This window comes from Lagopus leucura, unplaced genomic scaffold (genome assembly GCF_019238085.1).
Source record: "Lagopus leucura isolate 7727_CA_CO unplaced genomic scaffold, USGS_WTPT01 Super-Scaffold_73, whole genome shotgun sequence".
Taxonomy (NCBI): domain Eukaryota; kingdom Metazoa; phylum Chordata; class Aves; order Galliformes; family Phasianidae; genus Lagopus; species Lagopus leucura.
The window spans coordinates 44,631,980-44,655,984 of NW_024962252.1; the positions used below are offsets into that span (position 1 = coordinate 44,631,980).

At 41.2% G+C, this 24,005-nt stretch overlaps 1 protein-coding gene across 2 annotated transcripts in view; it reads left to right on the forward strand.

Moving 5' to 3' along the window:
* Positions 1-24,005, forward strand: part of RSPO3 (R-spondin 3) — a 91,870-nt gene that overhangs the window by 22,264 nt on the left and 45,601 nt on the right. For both annotated transcript variants that reach the window (XM_042893811.1, XM_042893819.1), the window contains exons 2-4: positions 12,204-12,395; positions 13,761-13,907; positions 16,223-16,420. In XM_042893811.1, the coding sequence (XP_042749745.1) occupies positions 12,204-12,395; positions 13,761-13,907; positions 16,223-16,420 (537 nt within the window). The remainder of the gene's footprint in view (positions 1-12,203; positions 12,396-13,760; positions 13,908-16,222; positions 16,421-24,005) is intronic.

The following is a 24,005-nucleotide window of genomic DNA, read 5'->3' on the forward strand; positions in this document are numbered from 1 at the left end:
TGATGCCGCAAGCCACTAGCCACCAGTTGAGCTGCCAAACATTCATCGCATTGGATGCTTTAAAAATAACTGCTGTGATTTCATGTTTTTCTAATATCTGGAGGATGTTTGCTTTTCACTGAAGCCTAACTAATTGTTGGTGTAACTTACATTAGACAGTTCTATTTGCAGCAATAGTTTCTATTCCTATCATTTATTCTGCATCATCTTAATTATTTTACAGTACGACAAAACAGAACAGTCCTTTCTTGTTCATTACTGTAGTTATTAGAAAAATGTTATTCCACAGAGCACTGCTGCAAAGTGCCAAAAATATTTTGCAAGCTGGCTAAGGCATCTGACACCTGAAAAAGCAGCCATGTCAGCAAACAGATCATTTAATTATGGAGCAAGTTGGGTAGGAAGACCTGCTTCATTAATTTGTTCTTACCAGTGCAGTGTAAGGTTAACATGTGCCCTCTGGACACTGCTGTGATTCAGCCTGAATTATATGATACATACTAGTTCCATTGGCAAAATACTTTAGCAAAACTATATTTTTAAGACCATTTGTTCAACTGTACATAATAAGTGTTGGAGAGTACATTTGTTGTTCATCAGCAGTGTTAAATAATATTCTAGACAAATAAAAACCCATGAAAGTTATAATTCCTAGACTAACTGCTAATCTTTTCAGATGTTTTTATGTTCAGTTTGTGTTAAACTGATTTTAAAGGGAAAAAAAAAAAAAAGCAACATTGAAACAATTTCAAAAACATTGACTTTATAATTCTTTAAAATACTTCGTAAAACTAGTAACAGTGACTCTAAGCTTTCTAGATGTTTAATTATAGGTCTTATATTGCATATATATTTTTTTGTTTAATTTATTTTTCTTTACCTTTGCCAGTGGGTGTCCTCCATTTAATTATTTTTTCTTTAGAATTTCCTTTTCCTTTTTAATTTACCATATATTTTAGCATTCCATTTTTTTTAACTGAATATTTCATCATCTTTTCTTCTTTTGTCAATTTTGCATGATACCCACTTTCAAAAATCCGTGTGGAACAGCTTTTCCAGTCTTCAGTCCATAGGGGCAGACATCTGAGCAAGAAGTGCTCACATCCTTTGGCCAATTGGGCCAAGCTCCCAGTTGCCATCCTCTCCAGGCCATTCTCACCCAGCAGGAGTCTCCAGCATGGGCAGATTGGTGCCTTGGCCTCTGCCTGAGACTCTTGCCACCATAGCATCCATCAAGGTCACTGCATGCAAGTTAGCTGCAAAGGAAGGCGATCACTGATGGACTTGTTTTCCAGAGGTCATGATGGGCCTATGGCTGTCCTGTCCCAGGTCAGGCTGCTGCTGCCACCAGCAACTGCTGCCATTTGCCCTTTTGAACGCAGCCTCTGCATAAGCTTTTGATTAATTTAACTGTCTGAAAAGTTTGATGTGTCATCATTTTACTGCTAATTGGTTTTAGGATGAAGAACATATTTCTGCAGATGTTACATTTAAATAATAAAAAAAGAACAGTTTAGATTCATTTTCTCTTGTGCTCAGCTGAGCAGATTGTTATGCAAAGACTTGAGAAGTGGTGGGGCACACGGTGTGACATGCATTGTGTCCCTGTTTAGAAATAAAATGGGTGATAGCCCTGCTTTCCTCATCAGCTCCCCAACAATTCAGCTGAAATACTTCCCAGCATGGCTGTAGACTGGTGGCAGGCCGCCTGCTGCATGTTGGTGCAGTGATGGTAGATACGTTACAGTTTTAAGGGAGAGAATGATGTTTGGTGGGAGTGAAAAATTTCTTTCACGTGGGCCAGTGTGTGAGGCAGCAAAGCCGGTAGGGAGGGGAAGGCACCAACTTCAAAGACAGGGCAGAAGGCATACAGGGTGATGAAATAAGCTCTAACTACGTGCTATTCATATTTACTTCACAGAGAGGGCCAGGCGCACGGAGCTGTTGAACTGGGTCTGTTTGTCAAGAATCAGACACCTACATAAATTCCACACAACTTCTAACTTAATCCCACTCAAAGCAGACCATCTAATCACACTGGCCTTTAAAAATCAGATAATGGTGCTCCAAACCAGGGCTACTCTAAAGTTGTTGACTAATGAGTGGGATCCTCACTCTTCTGTAGGAGTTTTGCCATTGACGTTGGTTGGCCAGGACTGCAGGCAGTCTGAGCTGGCTAATAATGAAGCCTTTTGTCTGTTTTCATATTGTACCATCCATGCTTTGCATTCAGAAACCTTTGGCATTTTTTTAAGCTGTTGGTGTTCCCAGTGATACAAGAGAAAGTTGCAGATAGTTGGATCATTTCATGGGTGTTGATAGCATATGCATCACCACCCAGTACTATAGCAAAGAAGCAGTCACTAGACCAAGTATTTTTACCACTAAATTAAACTTAAATTTTGGGCAGTATCTTGCATTACTGACACAAGATGAGTAGTTGTGTCGGCCTGGACAATTTAACTTTTTTTTTTCTCCAGGAAAATTAGAGATTGGTGATTATCCTTGTTACAGATCATAGAAACCAATGTTTAGAGACCTTCCATCAGTGTGGTATTTCTTAGTATCTATATTCTGGATCCAATTCTTGATGTGAGGCTTGAATTTAAAGAGACAGGTTCTGATTCAGTGGTTGCGGGCAGCAATCCAGAATAGTTCCACTGTAAACAACATAATTTGGGGCTTTCACTTAGTTTTCGTATGGTATAAATTTTATTGTCATTCAGAAAAAAAACGTTAGTTCATTCAGTACAAAATTTTGATCAATACCACTTAGGAAAATATACAAGATTGAGAGGATATTAAGTAATTGACTGAAGACACATCTGAGCAATGCCAAGGTAGTGGGCTGGCTTTCTGTTTGGCTTATTAATTTTTTAGCACTATAAACGTGGTAGTAGAAAAATCATAACTTTGACATGGGATTACAGGCTTTTGCTGTCTAAATCTTTCCCCCTAGTCCCTAGCATGGAAAGTAAAATAGGTTACATCCTGCTGTTCTTTCTGTGGTTTCTGAAACAAAATTTTGAGAGAAAAGCTCTGGTCTCAAAAGACCCTGTGGGAAATGGGAAACTTGCAAATGCTACTGTAGTTGTGTAACACTGACAGTATGAGCTGAGTGATCCTTAAACAGCTTTGAAGTACACAAGTATCTGTGTAATACGCAACAATAAAAGTCTCCAGGATGCTGAAGTAGAAAAACAAGCAAAATAAGCTTGGGGGAAAGGCTCTGCTGCTGCCAGGACAACATGACCACCAGCGAGCTTCTTTAGAAACACGCCAATGATAGGCAGAAGACTGGTATTGAGTACAAAATGTGCCTGCATATTTCAGAGAATGTGCATGTACAATATAAGGGTATGATTTTTTACCTGATTAAAAACTGTGCCTGTTGTAGGGAAGGGATCTGAGAGTCACGAGAGTCACAATTACATTTGGCAACTTTGGTTTTAGAGTTTCGTTCACCTACAAACAAGGTAAAATCCAATGGTGATTTTCATGATGTCAACTTGAAGGATTAGACTGTTAAAATCCCTTCTAAAGTATTGAGACACCAAGTAAAATCTCTTTCCAGCACTCGTGTTTTTTTTTTTCACCTTAACACAGATGCCTTCTGTGCATATATCTGAGTCCTAGCAAGCATAATGAGACATTGCTGATCAACTATTAGGTGAGTCTCATTATGAGGGATGTCCCAAAAGTAATGCCTCCTATGTTATTATGTTGGTCCATGACACCAGAATAAACGTTCATGGTATGGCAGTAAAGGCTGAACCTTCCCACCAATATTTGGTCACATTTTGTTGCTGTGTGACAGGTGGCAGCAGAAGGGCAGGCTGACAAAACGTCATCTGACGTGGAAGTGCCTATGGAGCAAAGGAGGGGAATTGAATTCTTCTATGCAGAAAAAATGGCACCATTGGCATTCACCAACGCTTGCTGAATGTTTCTGGAGACCAAACAGTGAATGTGAACACAGTGAGGCAATGGGTGGTGCATTTCATTACTGGCAACAGTGACAGTGGTTGACACCTCTGCTGGTGCAGATTGTTATGAGCTTGACATGTAGCCTCTTTTTCATTGTTGTTGAAAACGCAGAGCTAATGGTGGTGTCTATGTTGAAAATTATTGTTCTGTAACTGAGAATCTACTCTATCAAGTAGTCTTAGTGTGGTCTTTGTATCTGCTGTAGTTTCCATGGACATACTTTTTGTAGATGCTATATCTAGACAGTAAGGATGTGGTAATGTAATTCAGTTTCATATTCTTAGAGTAGATTCTTAGAGTAGACAGTCTTGAAAGTTTGTTATTTGGGAACAACTACAGCTGACTCTACTAGTTAAATCTTTAATTGCTTATAGGATTTAGAACTTGATGTCAGAAGGTATTACACGACCTGGTCCTACTTTTTCCATAATCACAAGATTACTTAAAGCAACGTGCCTCAGGAAGCCTGTTGGGTTCCTATACTAATTAATCTCACTGGATTCGTAAACTTTGGTGGTGATCCATAGTACGTGGGAAAAAAAGTCAATTTCCCTCTCTCACCATGAAAAGAATCTTTCAGTTTATTTACAAAACTCTCTGGAATGAGAAGGAGCCATTTGTGGTTGCTGTGGCTGATTTCTCTTGAGCTGAAGATGCTAGGAGACTGCACAAAACTCTGTACTCCTGGTGAGATTTTTCAGCCTGTTGATGCTCTTTGTAACTAAATTTGATGGAAATGTGTTCTGGCAGCTAGTGTGCTTAATTTTCAAGATTACTTTGTCAGACGTGTGTTTAATAATGACAATGCATCCCCCAGTGAGATTGCAGCCATATTTAGTGAGGTACTCCTTGCTTGTAGATACCAAAACAAAATGGTTACAGATACAATCTTAGGCTTGGAAATAGTCCCATATTCATGTATCTGTGGCCCTTTAGAACTGTTGACCCTTCATGAACAAAAGAGGTTGATTTCCTTTCCCTCAGATAGGAAGTATATCTTGAGGAAGCCAACATTCTGTCAGGCCAGACAGATGTTTGAGGATTTTTTTTCAGTCCTTATGAGATCCTTTTCTTTCAAAACACAGATGGACACCTGAGGATCTTCTTTGTTGCTTTATTTTGTATCCTAGAAGACAGTAATACTCTGAAATAAAACTGAAGTCAGACAGATCTCTGGAAGAGATACTGTCTTCTTAGAAAGTAATCTTAAGGTGGTTTTGACACAAATCACAGAGAAGAAGAGAAGTTGTTAAGACTTTAGTAGTTAACTTTTAGACTAGTTTTCCTGTTTGCTCTTTCTGTGGCTGTCTCTCCTTTCAAGGCTTCCTTAGACTATCCAGAGAAGGCAAAATGGAGAGTCCATGCTCCTCAGGCATCACCATTGGTCCTGTTGCATCTCAGTAAACTTATGGCCAGTCAGACATAGCAATTACTGTGGATGGGTACCTACCCTGCCAAGCCCAGCTGCTGCCCCATCGCAACATGTCCTTTGCCCCCTCGTGGGTGATTTAAGGCCAAACCATCAGATGGAGCTTAGCCTGTAAGATTGAGCTCAGGTTTCATCTCAGCCAGGCTAGCAATCTCTTTAGTTGTGATAATACAGACTAATCAAATCCATGTGTACTCACTCTCTCAGTGCTGTCCTACCACTCCTGGACTTTTCCGATGTTCTGCACTGTATATTACCTACATGTTAGTTCAGTGTTTTTATCCTACAATTGTCTGTTCTATTTCTAATGCATTGCCACACAGATAAATGCTGTCCAAGAAAGTGTGTGAGGAAATGCGTTGTGGTTTGCAAACTGAATTCCTTAATGACTTTCTCATTAGAAGAGCTCACTGCCAAATGCTGTTTGCTTTTGCCTGAAGGACGGTCCACGTGATTAAGAGTAATTCTGCTTTACACGAAATAGTGTTTTCAGGCCACTGCCACAGACAGCTGCTTCACACTAAGCAAGAGAGAGAAAAACAAATGCCAATGAACTCATGGAGTGATAAAGTGACACAAGAACTCAAGGGATATCCTATTCCAAATCCTCCCATCACCAGAGCTGGTAAATATGGGCATCCTGTTTGGTCGGTGAACCTGGGGCAGGGCTCAGGTCTTGCAGTGAGGTCCACCCAGGAGAGGCTTAATTCCAGGGTAACTGCTGTGAAAATATTTCCTGTGCGTACTCACAAGCCTGGGAAACCAGGAGTAACAACAGCTCTTTAGCAGGGATGGATTTCATATGTCTAGAACATTCATTTCAAGAATGAGCCTCTAAATTGAATTCTGGTAGTTGAAGATTAATGGTGAAACAGTGCATCTTAGCTTCACCAAGTGGAAGAATAATATTCCTTTACACCAAGCTTGTCCCCTGGCTGTCACAATATACTCCTGCCCCTATTTCTTGTATTAATCCTATCAATTTTAATATATATGTAAAGTAAAACTGAGTGCAAAATTTTATTGCCAAGAGTTTTAGAATTTCTTCACTGCATGCTGTTAAAATCACTCATCATCCCACTATTTAAATTTCTGTTTCAAATTCAGGTTCTTGTCCATAACTTTCTGTTTTTGACTTGGAAATTGCAAATCATTGTTTCCAGAGTAGGCTAGAGTAAAACTTTGGAAAATATTTTGAGAAAGGAAAATCCCCAGTGATTTCATTTCTTAATGAGGCTGAAAACTAATAATCTGGAGAAACAGCTTGAACAAAAACAAACAAACACACAAAAACAAACAAACAAAAAGGCCCAGGCAGGGGAAGAGAATAGTTCAAGATTGCTTTAGAAATATTCTCTTATCTCTAGTAGTTAGACTTAATAGAAGGAAAGATTCTAGATTCTGGACTTAAAACCAGGCACAAGACTACTTACAAACTTCTGTATTTGTTGAGCGTCAGCAGTTCTGGCTGGTGCTCGTATAAGGGGTGGGTAAGAACTTCCATGTGAATCTCTGTGCTTCCACCATGTACTGTGACCATTGGTGTGATGTATTTTCTATCTTTGAGAGCATAGGATTTCACGATGCTCAAGGAGTGTTTGAATACAAGAAACCTGATTGCTTGACTGTTGGTAAGGCCATAAGGCCACCTCTGTGCACTGACATTGCTCCTAGCAGCCCACTCACAGAGTATCGTCAATCTAGCTAATAATTATCTAATGAAAATTAGTTTTGACAGTTGTGCAGGAATTTTTATATTGCGTTTTATTTTATTTTGTCTTTATAATGAAGCAGTTTGCACCAAAGGCCAAATGGTTACAAGTGTAAGAGAGTGCTCCTTGGACCTTTTTGCAGTGCTAGAACCCTGAGCTTGTTCTGCAGCCAGCGCCTAGCCCATGCAGCCATAGTGCCTCCCGCTTTGCCAAGGCAGTAGATGTCTCTCTGCCTGGCTGCCACATCTAAAAGTTGGACAGGCGTGACTGTGCTCTCCAAGCAATTTTTCATGTATAGACTTCACAGCATTTCTTAGGGTGGATATGCATTAAAAAAAAAATTAAAAAAAAAAAGTGAAGAAAAGGAAAAGTGTAAGCAGTGGAAGCATGGATGGATGAGTGGCTGTAGAAGAATATAGGGATGTTGTCTAGATCTGCAGGGAAAGCCAGAGTGCAGATGGAATTGAATATCATGAGAGATGTGATAACATGAAGGGTGTCTTTAGCTGCATTGGGCAGAAGAGACAGGCAAAGGTTAGTGTACCCTCTCTGATAAATGAAAAGAGAGAGCTGGCCTCCTCAGACATGGAAAGGGCTAAGGTACTCAATGAGTTCGTTGACTCTGTCTTCATTTAATTCAGGCTTCTCACACCTCTTGTGTTCCTGAAATTCTAAGCAGGGTTTGGGGGAGCAAAATTCCTCCTGGTGTAAGAGTGGAGCAAGCTCAAGACCACCTCATGAGGCTGAATGTGCACAAGTCTAGGGGGCTAGATTACATGCATTCTGGGGTTCTGAAGGAGCTGGCTGATGTAGTTGCCAAGCTGCTCTCCATTATATTTGAAGCGGCTGTTAGGTGAAGTCTCTGGTGACTGGGAAAAGGAAAATATCCCTCTTATATTCAATAAAGGAAGAAAGAAAGACCCAGGGAACTACAAGCTGGTGAGCCTCTGCACCAGGGTAGGTCCTGGAGTGGATCCTCCTGGAAAAGATGTTAAAGCACGTGAAAGATGAGGAAGTGATCCGAGACAGCCAGCATGGCTTCACAGAGGGCAAAACATTCCTGACTAATCTGGTGGCCTTCTGTGATGGAGCTGTGGCATCGGTGGACAAAGGAATGGCAACTGATGTCATCTACCTGGACTTGTGCAAGGCCTTTCACATGGCCCCACACCATATCCTTATTCTAAATTGAAGAGATAAGAATTTGAATGTTGGACTATTAAGTGGATAAAGAATAGATCAGATGGATGTAGCCAGAGGGTTGTTGCCAACGGCTCTATGTCCAGGTGGAGGCTGGTCACAAGTGATGTCCCCCAGGGGTCCATCTTGGGGCTGGTTCCCTTTCACCTAAGCCATTCTATGATTCTATGGGAAGTATAGAAATTTGAAACAATGCTTGTACCAGGTGTAACATGGTCAGATTTCACCACTTCTAGTTGCTTCCTCATGGTTACAATGTGTGACAGCTGTAGTGCCTGAGATTTGCATGCACCTACCGCTTGCTGCTCCAGCAGAGTTCTGTACTGCGCAACAGTAAGTTCTCTCCCTGTGACAAAAAGGTGTTTTGATTTTCTTCATTTCCATCTGAAATGCATTTGACTTGGACTTTTTGTGAGTGCAGGGAGCAGCCCTGGCCATCGCTGATCTGTGTTGCAGAGCTCAGGCACGTGCTTGGCTTGGAGTCTGAAATGGAGGAGACTAAGGGGTGAAGAGAACAAGGTTCTCAGTAGAGCTTGGAGATGCCTTTTGTCCAAATGTCATGCTCTCCCTCATTTTCTGGAAGTGAATGTTTTCCCTTCACCATTTATTTTTCCAAAGTTCAATGGCAAAACCCAGTGCAGGGTTTTCATACAGAACCAGTTTCTGGGCATTTCACTGCCCCTGCTTTTTCTTCTTGCCTGAGCCAGTCCAGGAGCCTGCATTGCATTCCAACAAAGCATAATGAAACAGTTTCATTACACAGATACTGGGCTCAAAAAAAATGTCAGGCACAACAGGAGACAATTAAAAAAAGATCTTTTAAATAGCTTTTAAGATAAAAATAAAAAAAAAAAAAAAAAAAAAAAAAAAAAAAAAAAAAAAAAAAAAAAACCACCTTAATTTAAAATGTCAATTCTGGCATGAGAATTTTGCTCTTTGCATTTCGAAGAACAGAAGTTTTCTTTGTTTCACACATTGAGTTATAACATGGCCTGAAATCAGCCTTTAAATGGAGCTTGACTTACATGTTTTAACCTATTCCATGTTCCGTAACACTAACAATATGATTCAATGGTGCAAAGGATGGAAGAGCTCCCTTTTGAGGACAAGCTGGGAAAGCTGTGGCTATTCAGCCTGGAGAAGAGAAGACTTAGGAGAGACCTGATAACTGCCTTCCAATATCTAAAGGAGGGCTATAAGAAAGAAGAGTACAGAATCTTTAGGAGGGTCTCTTGTGATAGGGCGAGGGGAAATGGCTTCAAACTAAAAGAGGGGAGATTTAAATTGGATATAAGGAAGAAATTTTTTACAGTAAGGTTAGTGAAGCACTGGAACAGGTTGCCCAGAGATGTGGTGGATGTCTCTGGAGACATTTGGGGTCAGGCTGGACAGGGCTCTGAGCACCCTGATCTAGCTGTAGGTGTCCCTATTCATTGCAGGGGAGTTGGACTAGATGGTCTTTAAAAGTCCCTTCCAACTCAGAAGATTCTGTGATTGTATGATTCTCCATTTAGAACTGTGTGCTTTCATTTTTGCTGTTCTATTTGTATGAGGTATATCTGTGAGGAACAGAAGAAGGGAGAAAGCATGAAAATGATAGAGTACATTTTATTTCATATTTAATGCTGCTGGAAGTAAATTGGAGATGGAAACTGTTCATGTAATGGATCTTAGCTACAGAAAACTATTTTCTTTTGGCAATAAGGTACTGTCTGTCTCAAGGGCTCACACACAAATCTTGACCTTTGAGCAGTTGCATGTAGTGTCTTCTCTATCAAGCAAATTGATGCATAATGATCTGTCACAGGTACTCACACATTATATCTTTCCTGTCAAAAGTGATAATCCATATTTTATATAGAAGATTTGATGGCAAACACTTTGTACTTCTGCTGCTTTTTCTTCCCACTGTCAGGCTTAATGAAGGAAAATCATGGATAGTTTTTAAATAATGTCAGCTTCTTATATCACATTACCATGTCTGCTTTGAGAGTAGCCTTCTGCAAGAATCACAACATAAGAGTGAGAGAGAGAAAGACATTTTCATGTAGTTAACTTTAAAAAGTCGGTTTTTTTAGGTCTTAATTTCAAAATCAATATACTGCATACTTTTAAAGTCTTCTTGGAAAAAAACGTTCTATACTTAGTGAGCATAGTTAGTGTGTTCTGGTGGTAAAAACACTTCTCTTGAGGTTACTCTACAAAGTAACTAACTCAGAGATAGAGAATTAGGTTCTTATATTCTTATTGAAATTGTTTGCCCCAGCAGGGCCAAAGTTTGTTCTTTTCCTACCTGTTCAGCTCTACTGAGGGAAATATCCCCCATTCTGTATTCTATCAATGAAAAATGTAAATCTGAACTCTGATTTCTCAGATAGTAGAACTGGTCAGTGAAATCTCAGAGCATAGAGAAGTGCTTTTCCCATTCCTGGACTGTCTTTTTGCCAAAACTGAACAAAGCATAGAGGTATTTCCAAACTTCCCCTGACACCAGGCAAACTCACCTAGGCTAGCAGTTAGAGTGGCAGTTTTCAGCCTGTAAGCCATAGATTCGTATGGGCTTCTGGTCTGCCTCCAAGGGATCCACAGAAGGGAGCCAACAAAAGCAAGCTCATCGTTTGTATGAATTATTTATCAGTGTCTACTGATAAATTCAAAACACTGAAACAGGTGATGAAAGTATGGCACATATATATTTACAGAAGTTTTACAGGCCTGAGGACAAGGCAGAACAAAAAGACAACAGTATTTACACGTAAGATTTATAAATGTAAATGAGGTCTGGATTTCTCTTGCACACAAAATATACGTATAACCAGATGTCTCAAGTTGAAAGATGAAAGCTTACACTCAGAAAAGTGTCTGGGTTTTTCTTACAAAAGAAGGTAAAAAAAAAAAAACTCACAGACTTGAAGCTACTTGATGTTTAATTATCAAAATCTTATTTAAGAATGAAATAATGAGGTAAGAATTTGTACAGTACTGAAATATTCAAAACATTATTCTCTACCACTGAGAAGTAATTCACTGATGAATATTTGCTACTGAAAAGACTGTCTGCAGTATTTCTCCCTTCTCTGCTACTTCTAAGCCCTCAAATAAGAACAGAACAGACTTGAGCAGTGAGGGTAATAAGTTTTCCTTTTGACGTCTGAAGATTTAGAACAATCCAATTGAAATAAAAATGTAATCCTACCTATGCTTCATGCTGGGATTGGAACAGGGTAAATGCCACAGTTATGTCAGGTCGTCAGGTTGTGATTGTTAGAGATGCTGGAGAGAACATTCCAGGGAAAGAAGGAGGGCGAGAAGGATGGCCCTCCTGTGTCTTTTTATTAACACGAATTAGCATCAAATCTAACAAGGGCATATTTCTGCACAGCAGAACTCAATAAAATGTCACTTAGTCAGTGGAGGAAATGATAAAGTGAATTGTTTTTCAGTCATCCAGCTAATAAAAGTAAATACAAATGAACATGAATACAAATGAATTCATTTGCTGAGCTGTATGTATACAAGGTTAATTGAAGAAACAGCAGAAAAGCCACTGAAAACTTGAAAAATAAATGTTCTCTAGGATGCTACTGTTCCATAGTATCTATTTCAAATATAATTTGCTCTTAGTCATTTCTGCAAGAAATGGGCACATCAGCTGAGATTCTCAGTTTTATAGAGATGAAATAATCACTGGAATGAAATGTTAAGTCATAAAAGACAGCTAAAAATGAAGCAGTCTGTAAGAGCTGTCATAGAGCAGGATGGTCCACCCTTCTGAGCACAGAGGAATCATTGTACCATGGTTATTTTGAAAGAAATTGTCTAACTTATTATTCTCTTCCCTCCCTTCCCTATTTTTTTAATGCTTGTCTCCTCAGTGCATCCTAACGTGAGCCAGGGTTGCCAAGGAGGGTGTGCTACATGTTCGGACTACAATGGATGCCTGTCATGTAAGCCCAGACTCTTTTTTGTTCTGGAGAGGATCGGCATGAAACAGATCGGAGTATGTCTTTCCTCATGTCCAAGTGGATACTATGGGACACGGTATCCTGACATTAACAAGTGTGCAAGTAAGTGCTGGATAAGGGGAAGCACACAGGTTTGTTTGAATGCTCTGTCTCCTTAGGAGACAAGACAACAGAGAAGCAGATGGACAGGCTGAGTCTTTTTCTGTTCAGTTCTTTTACAGTAATGCAATAGATATTAACCTGAGCAGGGAGTTAAGGTGAAAACCCACAAAACTGCCTAAAGCTCAGGGCTTCCAGCTCAGCATGAATGACCTGCCTGAGTGCTGAGAGAGGGCTTCCTCTGCACTTTCACACAGAACTAGAGCATTAGCAGGCCACAGGCACTGCTTTCCAGAGGCTGCTCAGCAAGTTGGAGTGGCAGTGGGGCTTAGGGAAAGTTGAGGGCCACTGAACCTTGGAGCTTGGGGCAGTTTAGCTCATTGGCCTTCCCCTTGAGACAGAGGAAATGATGGCTGGTAGCTCTCTGTGGAGATGTGTTTTGTTCTGGTCTGCTTATAGCTCATCTTGCATGCAATGTAGTCCTTTAAATGCGTGTACCAAAATGCAAGGTCTCAACCTGGTTTGAGGAGGTTATCTAATTCGTGTTGCCTGCAGGCTGGGAAGCAGAGAACTACTCTATTCTAAAGAATTATCTTATTTACCATTTGGACAACATTTTGACCCCATTATGTATTTTGAACCATGAATGTACTGGTTTTGCAATATCCTTATCATTCCTTTTCTTTCCTTCCCTCCTGTGATCTTTGTTGTTGAGTTCAACTTTTAACCCCACAGGTGATATAAAAACATAAGTTTGACAGCCAAGACACTCTTCAGATTTTGCCTGGTACTAAAATCTATTTAATGAAGAAACCCTAGAGTAAAATCTTGCAGAGTAACATGACACTGCAAAGAACTTGCTCAGTTTTCAGCAGTGTGTGGCCTTGCATATCAAACATAAGCTGTGTCATACACAAACTTTTGCTTAGTTATTTTAAAAGACCTGAGAACTGGGAAATATATTGTTTATGCTGATTTTAAGCAAACTCTAAATATTTTATTTCTCCTGGATGGATGGAGATAGATAGCGTGGAACTGGGCCCAGGACCTGTACCTATATGCACTACAACTAGTGCGTTGTTATTCTGATGGACTGTGCTTTGTCTTCAGTTTGCATAAGTCTGCAAGAATACACAAAGCATGTGACCATCCAGCATCAGACCATCCTTACTAATTTCTGACTCACATTTGTTGTGGTCCTCAATGTATGTACAGGTCATAAGGGAGTCCTAAAAATAATTTGCTTCCTTTGAAGACTTTAACATTGCTAGAGCCTTTTAAAGTGATTTTACCTTGAATTCTATTGTATTTGAGTCTGTGGTGTTTCACAACAAAGAGCGTCAGTGTTGTGTCCTCTTTGCATTTCAGAATGTAAAGCTGATTGTGATACCTGCTTCACCAGAAACTTCTGCACAAAGTGTAAAAGTGGGTTTTACTTATACAGTGGAAAGTGCCTTGAAAAGTGCCCTGATGGGCTGGAAGCCAACAACCACACAATGGAGTGCACTAGTATTGGTAAGTCCAGCCCCACATAAAGGCCCAGCCCTACCTGGTTTGCTCATGGGGATGGGGGATCTGTGAAGGGCACGAGCTGCAAGATCAGTTAGAGCTCAGGGAAAGGACAGCTCAAATCCACCCAGGAAATATTCTGCATCACAAGGTACAACAAACTCACATCACTTCATAAAAATCAAGCTTGGTTGTGCCCCAAAATACAGCTCCGATGCTAAGGGCAGTCCTGCCTCAGGAAAAAAAGCCCATTTCATCCTGCTGACTTGGCCTGCGCTGAGGTAGAATGGCATCCACCTTTAGCTTGAACTGTTACAGTGTTGGCTGCATCACTACCATCAAAGGTATAAAAATGTCAATGCAAGTCTTACATTATCTTAAAGTTTAAAATACTAACTGCTCTGGTTTTAGTCCTTTGTGCTATCTGTGCCTTTACAGCATGTGTGCACCAGCATTTTGAAGCTTATATTCCCAGAGAGGAGGGCTAGAAATTAAAATGGTATTCGTGCATAATCACCTGACTCTAGAAAGTGAGGATTAAAATCAGATGGCGAACAGCGTAGCGCTCTCTGTGAAGGAGTGAGATTGGCGGCACTGCTCTGGTGACTCATGGCTGCAGAAACGAGAGCTGCTTTTATATCTCTTCAAGCCTCTGACTCACAAGCTCCAATTCTTCAGGCCAGGGCGATTTTGGAGGTCAACACACCTAGCTGTCTGCTTCATCCCTCTGCCACCCCTGCAGCCGAAAGCAGGAAGAGTGATGTGTTTGCCTGCGGGCTGCTGCTATCCATGTCCCCCGCCATGAACACACTGAGGCTGCAGCAGGGCTCAGCTTATTTTGGTGCACTGGCTGTGAACTGTGGTGGCTGCGGGCTGCGAGCCACAGTGGGAGCAGTAACTTCTTCAGCCACCTGCAACCAGTGAGCGCTTAGGCACAGCCTGGCCATACTGGAAATCTCCTCCTCCACAGCATCATGCACATAACTCTCCCTGGCATAGCCCATTTGTCAGGGCAAGCAATCAGGAGCAAAAATAATGTGCGCTGGTTCAGTGTTTTCTTTCTCAAGTAGCTATTAGTTCAGGTGGTAGTGACGATATTTACGGTTTTATTTTCTTGCAAAGACTTTCATCTTTGGAAGCAATTCAAGGGATAATTTTTGTTTCTTGGTGGCTGTTTCCAAGTGCTATAGCCTTAGCTGCTTGAACAATGAGTCAGTCTTTACTCAGAAAAGCCATTTAAAGTTATGGAGGAAAAACAGAACCTTTCTGTGCACGTGAAGGCCAATTATTTTAACAGGAGAGCTCCAGTGTAATGTTAAAAACAAGATTACCCACATGACAGTTTACTGGAGGGATGCTCAGAGATTGTCTGAGATCAGTTACATTTTTAAGTTTTGAAAAATTTTAAAGTAAATTCTGAATCTGGAAAAATGTTGACTTAGGAAATCCTCCCTATAGAGAGGTTTTTTTCTTCTATAGAGAGAAGTTTTTTCTTCTTCAGTGGAGGCTTAGATTCTTAAGTAACACATGAGAAAGCAAATAATTACTACCTTTTATTAAGAGTAGGGTACTGAGGAGGTGGCATAGAAGTAGCATAGCTATTAAGACCACGTTTTGAAGCTCCAGGTTGCCCACATTTTTGTCTATACTTTTTGGGCAAGTGTCCAGTGGCATACCTTTGAGTTCCCAATATCACTGTAGTTTAGAAACTGCAACTTACACTTTTCTAAAAGGCTACAATCCTTCATTAGTACTAAATTTCCTCTGCTTTGCTAACTTACACTTTACATGTGTTCCAGATCTATCACTATTTAAGTTGAATGCCAAGCAAGAGATAACCAAAGATGCTTGGTTCCTAATGTAATGTTTCCATAACAGTTATTTCATTATAACTCTATCAATTTCCAAATTCAATACCTCAAAGACCAGCTGCAGCAGCTTGACACAGTGATTTCCTTCTGCTCTCTCCTGTTTAATTCCACTAAAACCAAAAGGAGCTCTACCTCCACAACACCAAGGCAACCTAAGAAAAGATCCCAGTAACTGATTTCATTGAGACCAATTGTGTTTTTGCTGCCATGTATCAGGGACAGAATTACAAAATAGCAGGTTCAAAATAGCATCTGACATAATTATTTGACATTATTGTATGCAGTATACCTTCAGTAGTACAAATTTACTCAATTCACTGATTTAAATCCTGATTCATTTCATTTGTGTTTGCTAGCATTTAGCTGATGCAGAATAAGATGAATGTACCATATGCATAATGTATACAAAAATATACTGGCCAGGCTCAGCTTGTCCTATGTTTGTTGCAGTGCACTGTGAAGCTAGTGAGTGGAGTCCATGGAGCCCTTGCACAAAGAAAGGAAAAACATGTGGTTTCAAAAGAGGAAATGAAGTAAGGGTCAGAGAGATCATACAACATCCGTCAGCAAGGGGCAATCCTTGCCCAGCTACAAGCGAGAGCAGAAAATGTATGGTACAAAGAAAGAGATGTCAGAAGGAAGGAAAAGGTACCACGTTATCATCATCATAATTTGAGTTTTGTATTGTACTTGTTTAAATATTCGCATCTGAATTCTCAAGCCTCAATTGCTGGCTTCCCCAAAACTCCCAATAACATGACATTCATTGAGCTGGAGGGAACTGTGCACTTCCCTGGTGTAAATAAAGTCCTAATGCTTCTGAAAAAAAATGCACTTTGTGTGATGCAGAGTACACAGCGTGGGTAGGATGGGAAGATGCACTCTCAGTAAGTACTGCTGAAAGAACTGCCTAAATGAGATGTTGCACATGCAGCAAAAAGGTCCATTATAAAACACAGCATGGTGAAAGGTTTTTGTTGAATATCAGGCAGTCAAATTTCATGGTTCAACCATAAGATTCCTCTGAACTGGTTCCTATGTCAAGCTCCTATTCAGGTAAGCCTGTAACTCCTACTATTGCAGCGCTGTGACCTCTCTCACACCCTGACTTCTTTGTACTAGCTCTGGTTGAAAAATGTGGCATGATCTTGCTTTCTACTTGCAGAGTCCCAGTGTAGCAGAAAGACCATAACTCTCTGGCAAGCAAGGGAAACTCCACTTAACACCTCCAGGGACAAAACATCCACAACCTCTCTGGGCAGCCTGCTTCAGCACCTCACCACTCTCTCAGTAAAAAACTTTACCCTGACATCTAATCACAATGTCCCCTCCTTTAGTTTAAAACCATTCCCCCTTGTCTTATCATTATCTGCCCTTGTAAAAATTTGATTTCCCTCATGTTTATAAACTCTCTCTAAATATTGGAAGGCTGCAATGAGGTCTCCCCGCAGCCTTCTCTTCTCCAGGCTGAACAAGCCCAGTTTCTTCATCCTGTCTTCATAGGAGAGGTGCTCCAGCCCTCGATCATTCCTGTGGCCCTCTTCTGGACCCTCTCCAAAAACTTCACTTCTTTCCTATGTTGGGGATGCAAGGTAGAGCAGTGTGTCTGCCTCAGGGGAGCAGCCAAGACAAGCTATGTACAGACTTCTTCCTGTTTAGACTATATATTCAATATGTCCATGAATATTATCGCTTTTGCTACTGCACGGTGGCACAGCTTGAAGCACAAACCTGTTACTTCACTGAAACTGGAAGAAAAGAGTATTTTTTTCTACAATAGTTACAATACAATATGTCAGAGCTGAAAATATAGTTCTGAACTTCAATTTTGAGTCTAAAAACTGTTGGTTTTCTTTAAGGTGATAATGATGCCATGTATTTGTTTTTGGTAATTTGACAGCATTCTCTGATTGGATTTTTTCTCTTTGAGAATTGTCTGTATTTCATACGTACTTTAAATGAAACTCCTCACCTATTTTACTGTCAATCCTTATTTAACAGGATCTGAGCCAAGCCAAATTTGAAAAATACTGCACACCACAAGAATTCCTTTAAAATCTTTATTTTTCCTGCAATGTGCATAAAACCATTATTCTTCTCTTTTGAGCAAGTCACAGAGTATATTCTAGTCTGTTTCACACTCAGTAGACAATTCCTTTGAACTTTATGCAGTCAGATGTAACCTACATTCCAACAACTATGTTCCAATACTGCTTACGCCTTTGGGATTTGCATGTGTATAGCTGAGAGGATTTTTTTAATGTTCTGAAAGACACCACTGTACAATCCTCTGTAATATTACCCACAAATGTCTGTCCAATTCATTTTTGTACACCTTCAAAGAGAGATGAGTTTATTTAAAATGAAATAAAAGGTAATCCTTAATAAAACTGAGGAAATTCACACATGAAATATTAGGTTAAAATAGGTTGAAGGGATGCATTAGGCTCAGAGTTTCCTTACGTTCCTACTGGGATAGGGAAATAAGGCTTTCCAACTTAATCTCCAGGCAACTTATCTTCCTTACTGCCACTGTCCCTTATTACTCCAAGAGAAATTTTTTGTTCCCCTGCAAACAAGAGAATGCTTGTACCAAAAGCTAAAGCAAGCTCTGTTCTTACGGCTAGATAGGCCAGTCAATGAGATGAAAGGGAGTTAACAACAAAAACTCTTTTGGACAGGAAAGGGAAAGTAAATACATTTGGACTTATTGTTAAGAAATTGAAGGGGCTGGCTGAGGTGGTTGCCGAGCCGCTCTCCATCATATTTGAGAAGTTGTGGCTGTCAGGTGAGGTCCCAGATGACTGGAGGAAGGGTCACGTCACTCCCATATGCAAGAAGGGGAGCAGGGAGGACCCAGGGAACTACAGGCCGGTGAGTCTCACCTCCGTGCCTGGGAAGATCATGGAACAGATCCTTCTGGACCACATGCTCGATCACATAAAGAATGCGCATGTGATCCGAGACAGCCAGCACAGCTTCACCAAAGGAAGGTCATGCCTAACTAATCTTGTGGCCTTCTATGATGGAGTGACAGCATTGGTGGACGAAGGGAAGGCGACCGATGTCATTTACCTGGACCTGAGCAAGGCCTTTGACATGGTCCCCCACCACATCCTCATCTCCAAATTGGTGGGAAGTGGATTTGATGGGTGGACGACCCGATGGATAAGCAATTGGTTGAAAGGCCACAGACAGAGGGTGGTGGTCAATGGCTCTATGTCCAGGTGGAGGCCGGTAACAAGTGGTGTCCCCCAAGGGTCTGTCTTGGGACCGGTGCTCTTTAACATCTTTATTAATGACATCGATGAGGCAATTGAGTGCACCCTCAGCAAGTTTGCTGACGACACCAAGCTGAGTGGTGCGGTTGATACGGTGGAAGGAAGGGATGCCATTCAGAGGGACCTCGACAGGCTGGAGGGCTGGGCTCGGGTGAACCTAATGAGGTTCAACACGGCAAAGTGCAAGGTTTTGCATTTGGGCCGGAAGAACCCCAGGCACCTGTACAGGCTGGGAGGAGTGATGCTTGAGAGCAGCTCGGCAGAGAAGGACCTGGGGGTCCTGATGGACGAGAGACTGAATATGAGCCAGCAGTGCACTCTGGCAGCTCGAAAGGCAAATGGTATCCTGGGCTCCATCAGGAGAGGGGTGGTCAGCAGGGACAGGGAGGTGATTGTCCCTCTCTACTCGGCTCTTGTGAGGCCCCACCTGGAGTACTGTGTCCAGGTGTGGAGCCCTCAGTACAAGAAAGACATTGAGATTTTGGAAAGGGTCCAGAGGAGGGCGACTAAGATGATCAGGGGGCTGGAGCACCTCCCCTATGAGGACAGGCTGAGGGAGTTGGGCTTGTTCAGCCTGGAGAAGAGAAGGCTGCGGGGTGACCTCATTGCAGCCTATCAATACCTGAAGGGAACCTACACCCAGGAGGGGAGTAAACTCTTCAAAAGGGCTGACAATAGCAGGACTAGGGGAAATGGTTTTAAGTTGAGGGAGGGAAGATTTAGGTTGGATGTTAGGGGGAAGTTCTTTACAGGGAGAGTGGTTAGGCCCTGGAACGGGCTGCCCAGGGAGGTTGTGGATGCCCCGTCCTTGGACGTGTTCAAGGCCAGGTTGGGCGGGGTCCTGGGCAACCTGATCTGAATGTGTATGTTTGGTGGCCCTGCCAGGCAGGGGGGTTGGAACTACATGATCCTTGGGGTCCCTTCCAACCCGGGTGATTCTGTGATTCTGTGATTCTGTGTGAAATATTGAAAATGCTATTTGCATTGTACAACTTTACACTGCCACTTGGGGATTGCTTTGGAGACTCGCTTCCAGTGCATTGACTAAGTCTAGCAGCAGACCTAGCAAGAGCCAACAGTGCTGCAATCTGTCATCTGCAATCAAACAAGTTAGAAGACAAAGTTAGTTCAGTCAGTCTTTGCCATTTCCATGTTGACTATATGTCTGTGGCCGAGGGAGTAAGGGCAAAGACCACATCATGACGGGGTATGCTCGTCACAGATCCCTCAGTGACTTTGCTCAAGAAGTTGAAATCGGAGACAGGATGTTAGTCATTTCAGTTGCTGCTATCTCAGAGAGGCAAGTGCATATTTCTGGAATAGTTACACAGAACAAGATAAGACAAATAAAGATGGCTTTTTGTTTCCATCTGCTTGCTAGTATGCCATTAAAGCTGGTGTGATCCAGTATAACTCTTTTTTTTTTTCTTTCCTTTCTCTGTCTAGTAAATTGAGTTTTACTGGGAGAAGAAGCTAGAGTTTTGAGTGCACGTCTTCAGATGACTGTGGTATGCAGGAGTCCTGTCAGGCATCCATTAAATATGCAAAATCACCTGTTAGCTAAAAACCCCAAGGCATTTGTCAAGATTTTACTTCAGCTGAAAAAAATGTAACTTTATTCTAACAAGGTTAATAGATAGGTCACAGTGAAAGTAATGCTTCCTATTAATTTCTATGATAACTGCAACCAATACAAAGAGCACAATAACACTACTTGATAGAAAAATTTCTCTTAATATTATCAATATTATCAAATTCTCTCATAAAACCATGACAGCTACAAAAAGTTAATTTTCAGCATTATCACCACCATTAGCTATGCATTTTTGCAGCATGAACAAAATCCTGCACGCTGCACTTGTAAAAATCTGCACCAGTGGAGGTGACCCAATGTTTCACAGGTGCTGTGATGGTGTCATTGCTAGGAAAATGCTACCCACACAGTCCATCTTTCATTGGTCCAAGCAGATGGAATTCAGAAGGAGCCAAATCTGGACTATACTATGGGTATGATAAGACAGTCCAACCAAGACTGACAATTTGCTCCACAGCAAACTGGCTCGGGGCCTGGCATTATATTGTTGCAAGAGGAAGGTTATCTTCTTCTCTAGTCTGACTCAAAGTTCAAGTCTTCAACTTAGTCAGGGTTGTGATGCCGTGGTCGGAGTTAATGGTTTGTTCAGTTTCTAGGAAATCTGGAAGGATCACTACTTTCCTATCCTAAAAGATAGTGCTCATCACTTTACCCACTTAGGGCTGCATCTTGAGCTTTTTCTTTAATGGGAAATTCATGTGTTGTCACTTCATGTACTGTCATTTTGACTCTAGCTTTTGGTGGTGATACCACATCTCATAAATGGTAGTGATGTGATTCAAGAAACTGGATCAGCCTCATATTGATTCAATAGATCCTGACAAACTTGCTTATGTTGTTCTTTTCGTTCCTGTGTGAGAATTCAAGAGATCCACCTTGTGCAAACTTTATGATATTTCAGCATTGCCACCATCATTTCCAACACAAAGTTGCTGATCTTCAGCTCTGTATGCAGTTTCCTGTTGTAAACCAACAATCTGTGGATAAAGACATTCTTCATTTCATAGTCTGACAGCTGTGCATGACCATCCAAAACATGGCTTGTCTTTAATGTCAGTGTTGCCACTGCTGAAACACATCACCCACTGCCTTGCTGTGTTCACATCCACCATTTGGTCTCCAGAAACATTCAGCAAGCATAAGTAAATGTCAGCGGGTGCCATTTTTTCTGCACAGAGGAATTCCAATTCCACACCTTTGCTTCATACACATTTCCAGGACAGACACTATTCTGTCAGATTGCCCTTCTGCTGCCATCTGTCACACAGCAATAAAAAGTAACGGAATATTGGTGGGAAGTTTCAGCTTTTACTGCCATAGCACCAGCATCTGCTTCTGATGTAATGGACCAACATAGTAACATAGGAGGCATTACTTTTGGAGCAACCCCGGTATTACACAATAAACTACTTGATTTGTATTCAGTTAACTTAAACTCACTGAGTTACCCACCCTAGTGTAAACACTCTGATGCCACGTGGATTCATGTAACAAAGGAACACAGAAGGCGCTTTTAGCATCTCTAACAATAGCAACAAAATCTTCATTTAACGTCTTTTCAAGGTGCATCAGTTTCATTAATGGCCAGATGAGGTGTCCCAGGCAGCACAGAGAAAGAGAAAGAGAGCCTCTATTAAGATAAGAGAAAGTGTGTAATTTGTATTAGAATTTTAAGATGTACAGGGAAGTAGAGTAGGGAAGGAAGCCATTAGTAGAGTTTCACACTTTGCACGAGTTTTGAACCATGTCCCATAAAATCAAGGTTTTGTAATCTCTACAATACAAAGAAACCCCTTTGTACCCATTTACATAAATATGTGCCATAGCAATGTGTTTGTTCCTGCAGTAGTATCAATTTCTTCCTGAAAATTCTGGACTCTGGAGTAGTTGCTTACTCATTTTGTAGAATTTTTTTTTTTCTTTCATACTGGACAATTTGAAGTTGATGTGCACTTGATTTTTACAACAAGGGTTTTGCCTTCTGAGAATTCATAAAAGGCATGACAAGATGGGAGTCATCACTGAGCCCCTGCTAAAAATTAGTTGCCTATGTCTAAGAAGGTCCTTGATGTATCATATCAAAGGTGGGATACTGGAATACTGCTCTTGGGGAGGGGGATTCATGTGCCATTAGATGGATTCTAAAAAGAGCAAAATGATTTTTTTCTCCAGAGGGAGCTCCCTTTTCACAATGACTGCTAAGGACAGTCCAGGGTGAATGATGTGGATCTTACCTGCTAACTTCTTAAACATAACTGCACGGGAAAATAAGATATTTCAATCACAGCTCATCCTGAAAGTCAGATCCTCTCTCCTTTGTATAGCTTGGTGGTATTTAAAACAAAAGGATTGGCGCATGTGAGCCAGAGAGACATCACAAGTGCACTGTTCTCTAGACTAACTGTGAGAGATGGGGTGTCCTGTGTGAAGGTCACTCGTGTGGTTGTGGTTAATGACCTTACTCCATGGTGGGTCACAGGACTTCTGAAGCTTCAAGATGAACACAAAGCTAATTACTGCATCCCTGTGTTTACATTCTGCATACGCCAGTGGGTCATAACTCTGGCCTTTGCGAGCCTGACTTACTATAATTGAGGAATTGAGTTCAATTGTTTATTTTCTGTTTGTTTCTGCCAAGAGGACCTCTCATTTCCTTTCCTCGCAGGGGTTTTGACTCTTTAACTTTAACACATTTCCAGCCCCCTACACCAGGGCTGTTGCGACTGGGAATTCCTTAGTTGCAACATCAAGGGAAATGGCTTTCTGGAAATACCTTGAGCAAGGCAGGACACGGACAGCACAAAGCTGACCACCACCATTGGCCTGCACAAATGGTCACCATTCAGAAAAGAGATCTTGGGAGAGAATGGTTAAGAAGGGAAAAAGAGGATCAGTATGAGTCAGAGAGGTTTGTGAATCCAAAATAGCTAGTAAGCAAGTATGTACAGCTCAAGAATTTAAGGGCTGGAAAGGCAGGGAAAACCCATTTTAAAATTTAGTCGAAGCACTTTCAAAATATAATTGAAGTTAGGCATTTTTGAATGTCATATTATGTAACTGCAAACTAAGACCTTAAAATCCAAACAAATTAATAGTAAAAGTGTACCATTTTGCAATAAGCGTGCTTACTTTGTGTTACGGTGAATATCAAATTCTTACCGTACCTCCCAGTTCTGACAGACATACACACTGTGCAAGCAGGCAACACAAACTTGCTGCAAGTCTTTGCACATACAGTGCTATCCAGTGTGACGGTCATCTCAAAGCAGAGAATGAAGTGGATGGTCAGCTCTTCCTGTGCAGTAAGTGAATCCGTAAAAAAAGCTGACTTCATTCTTATAATAAAATGTGGATGACG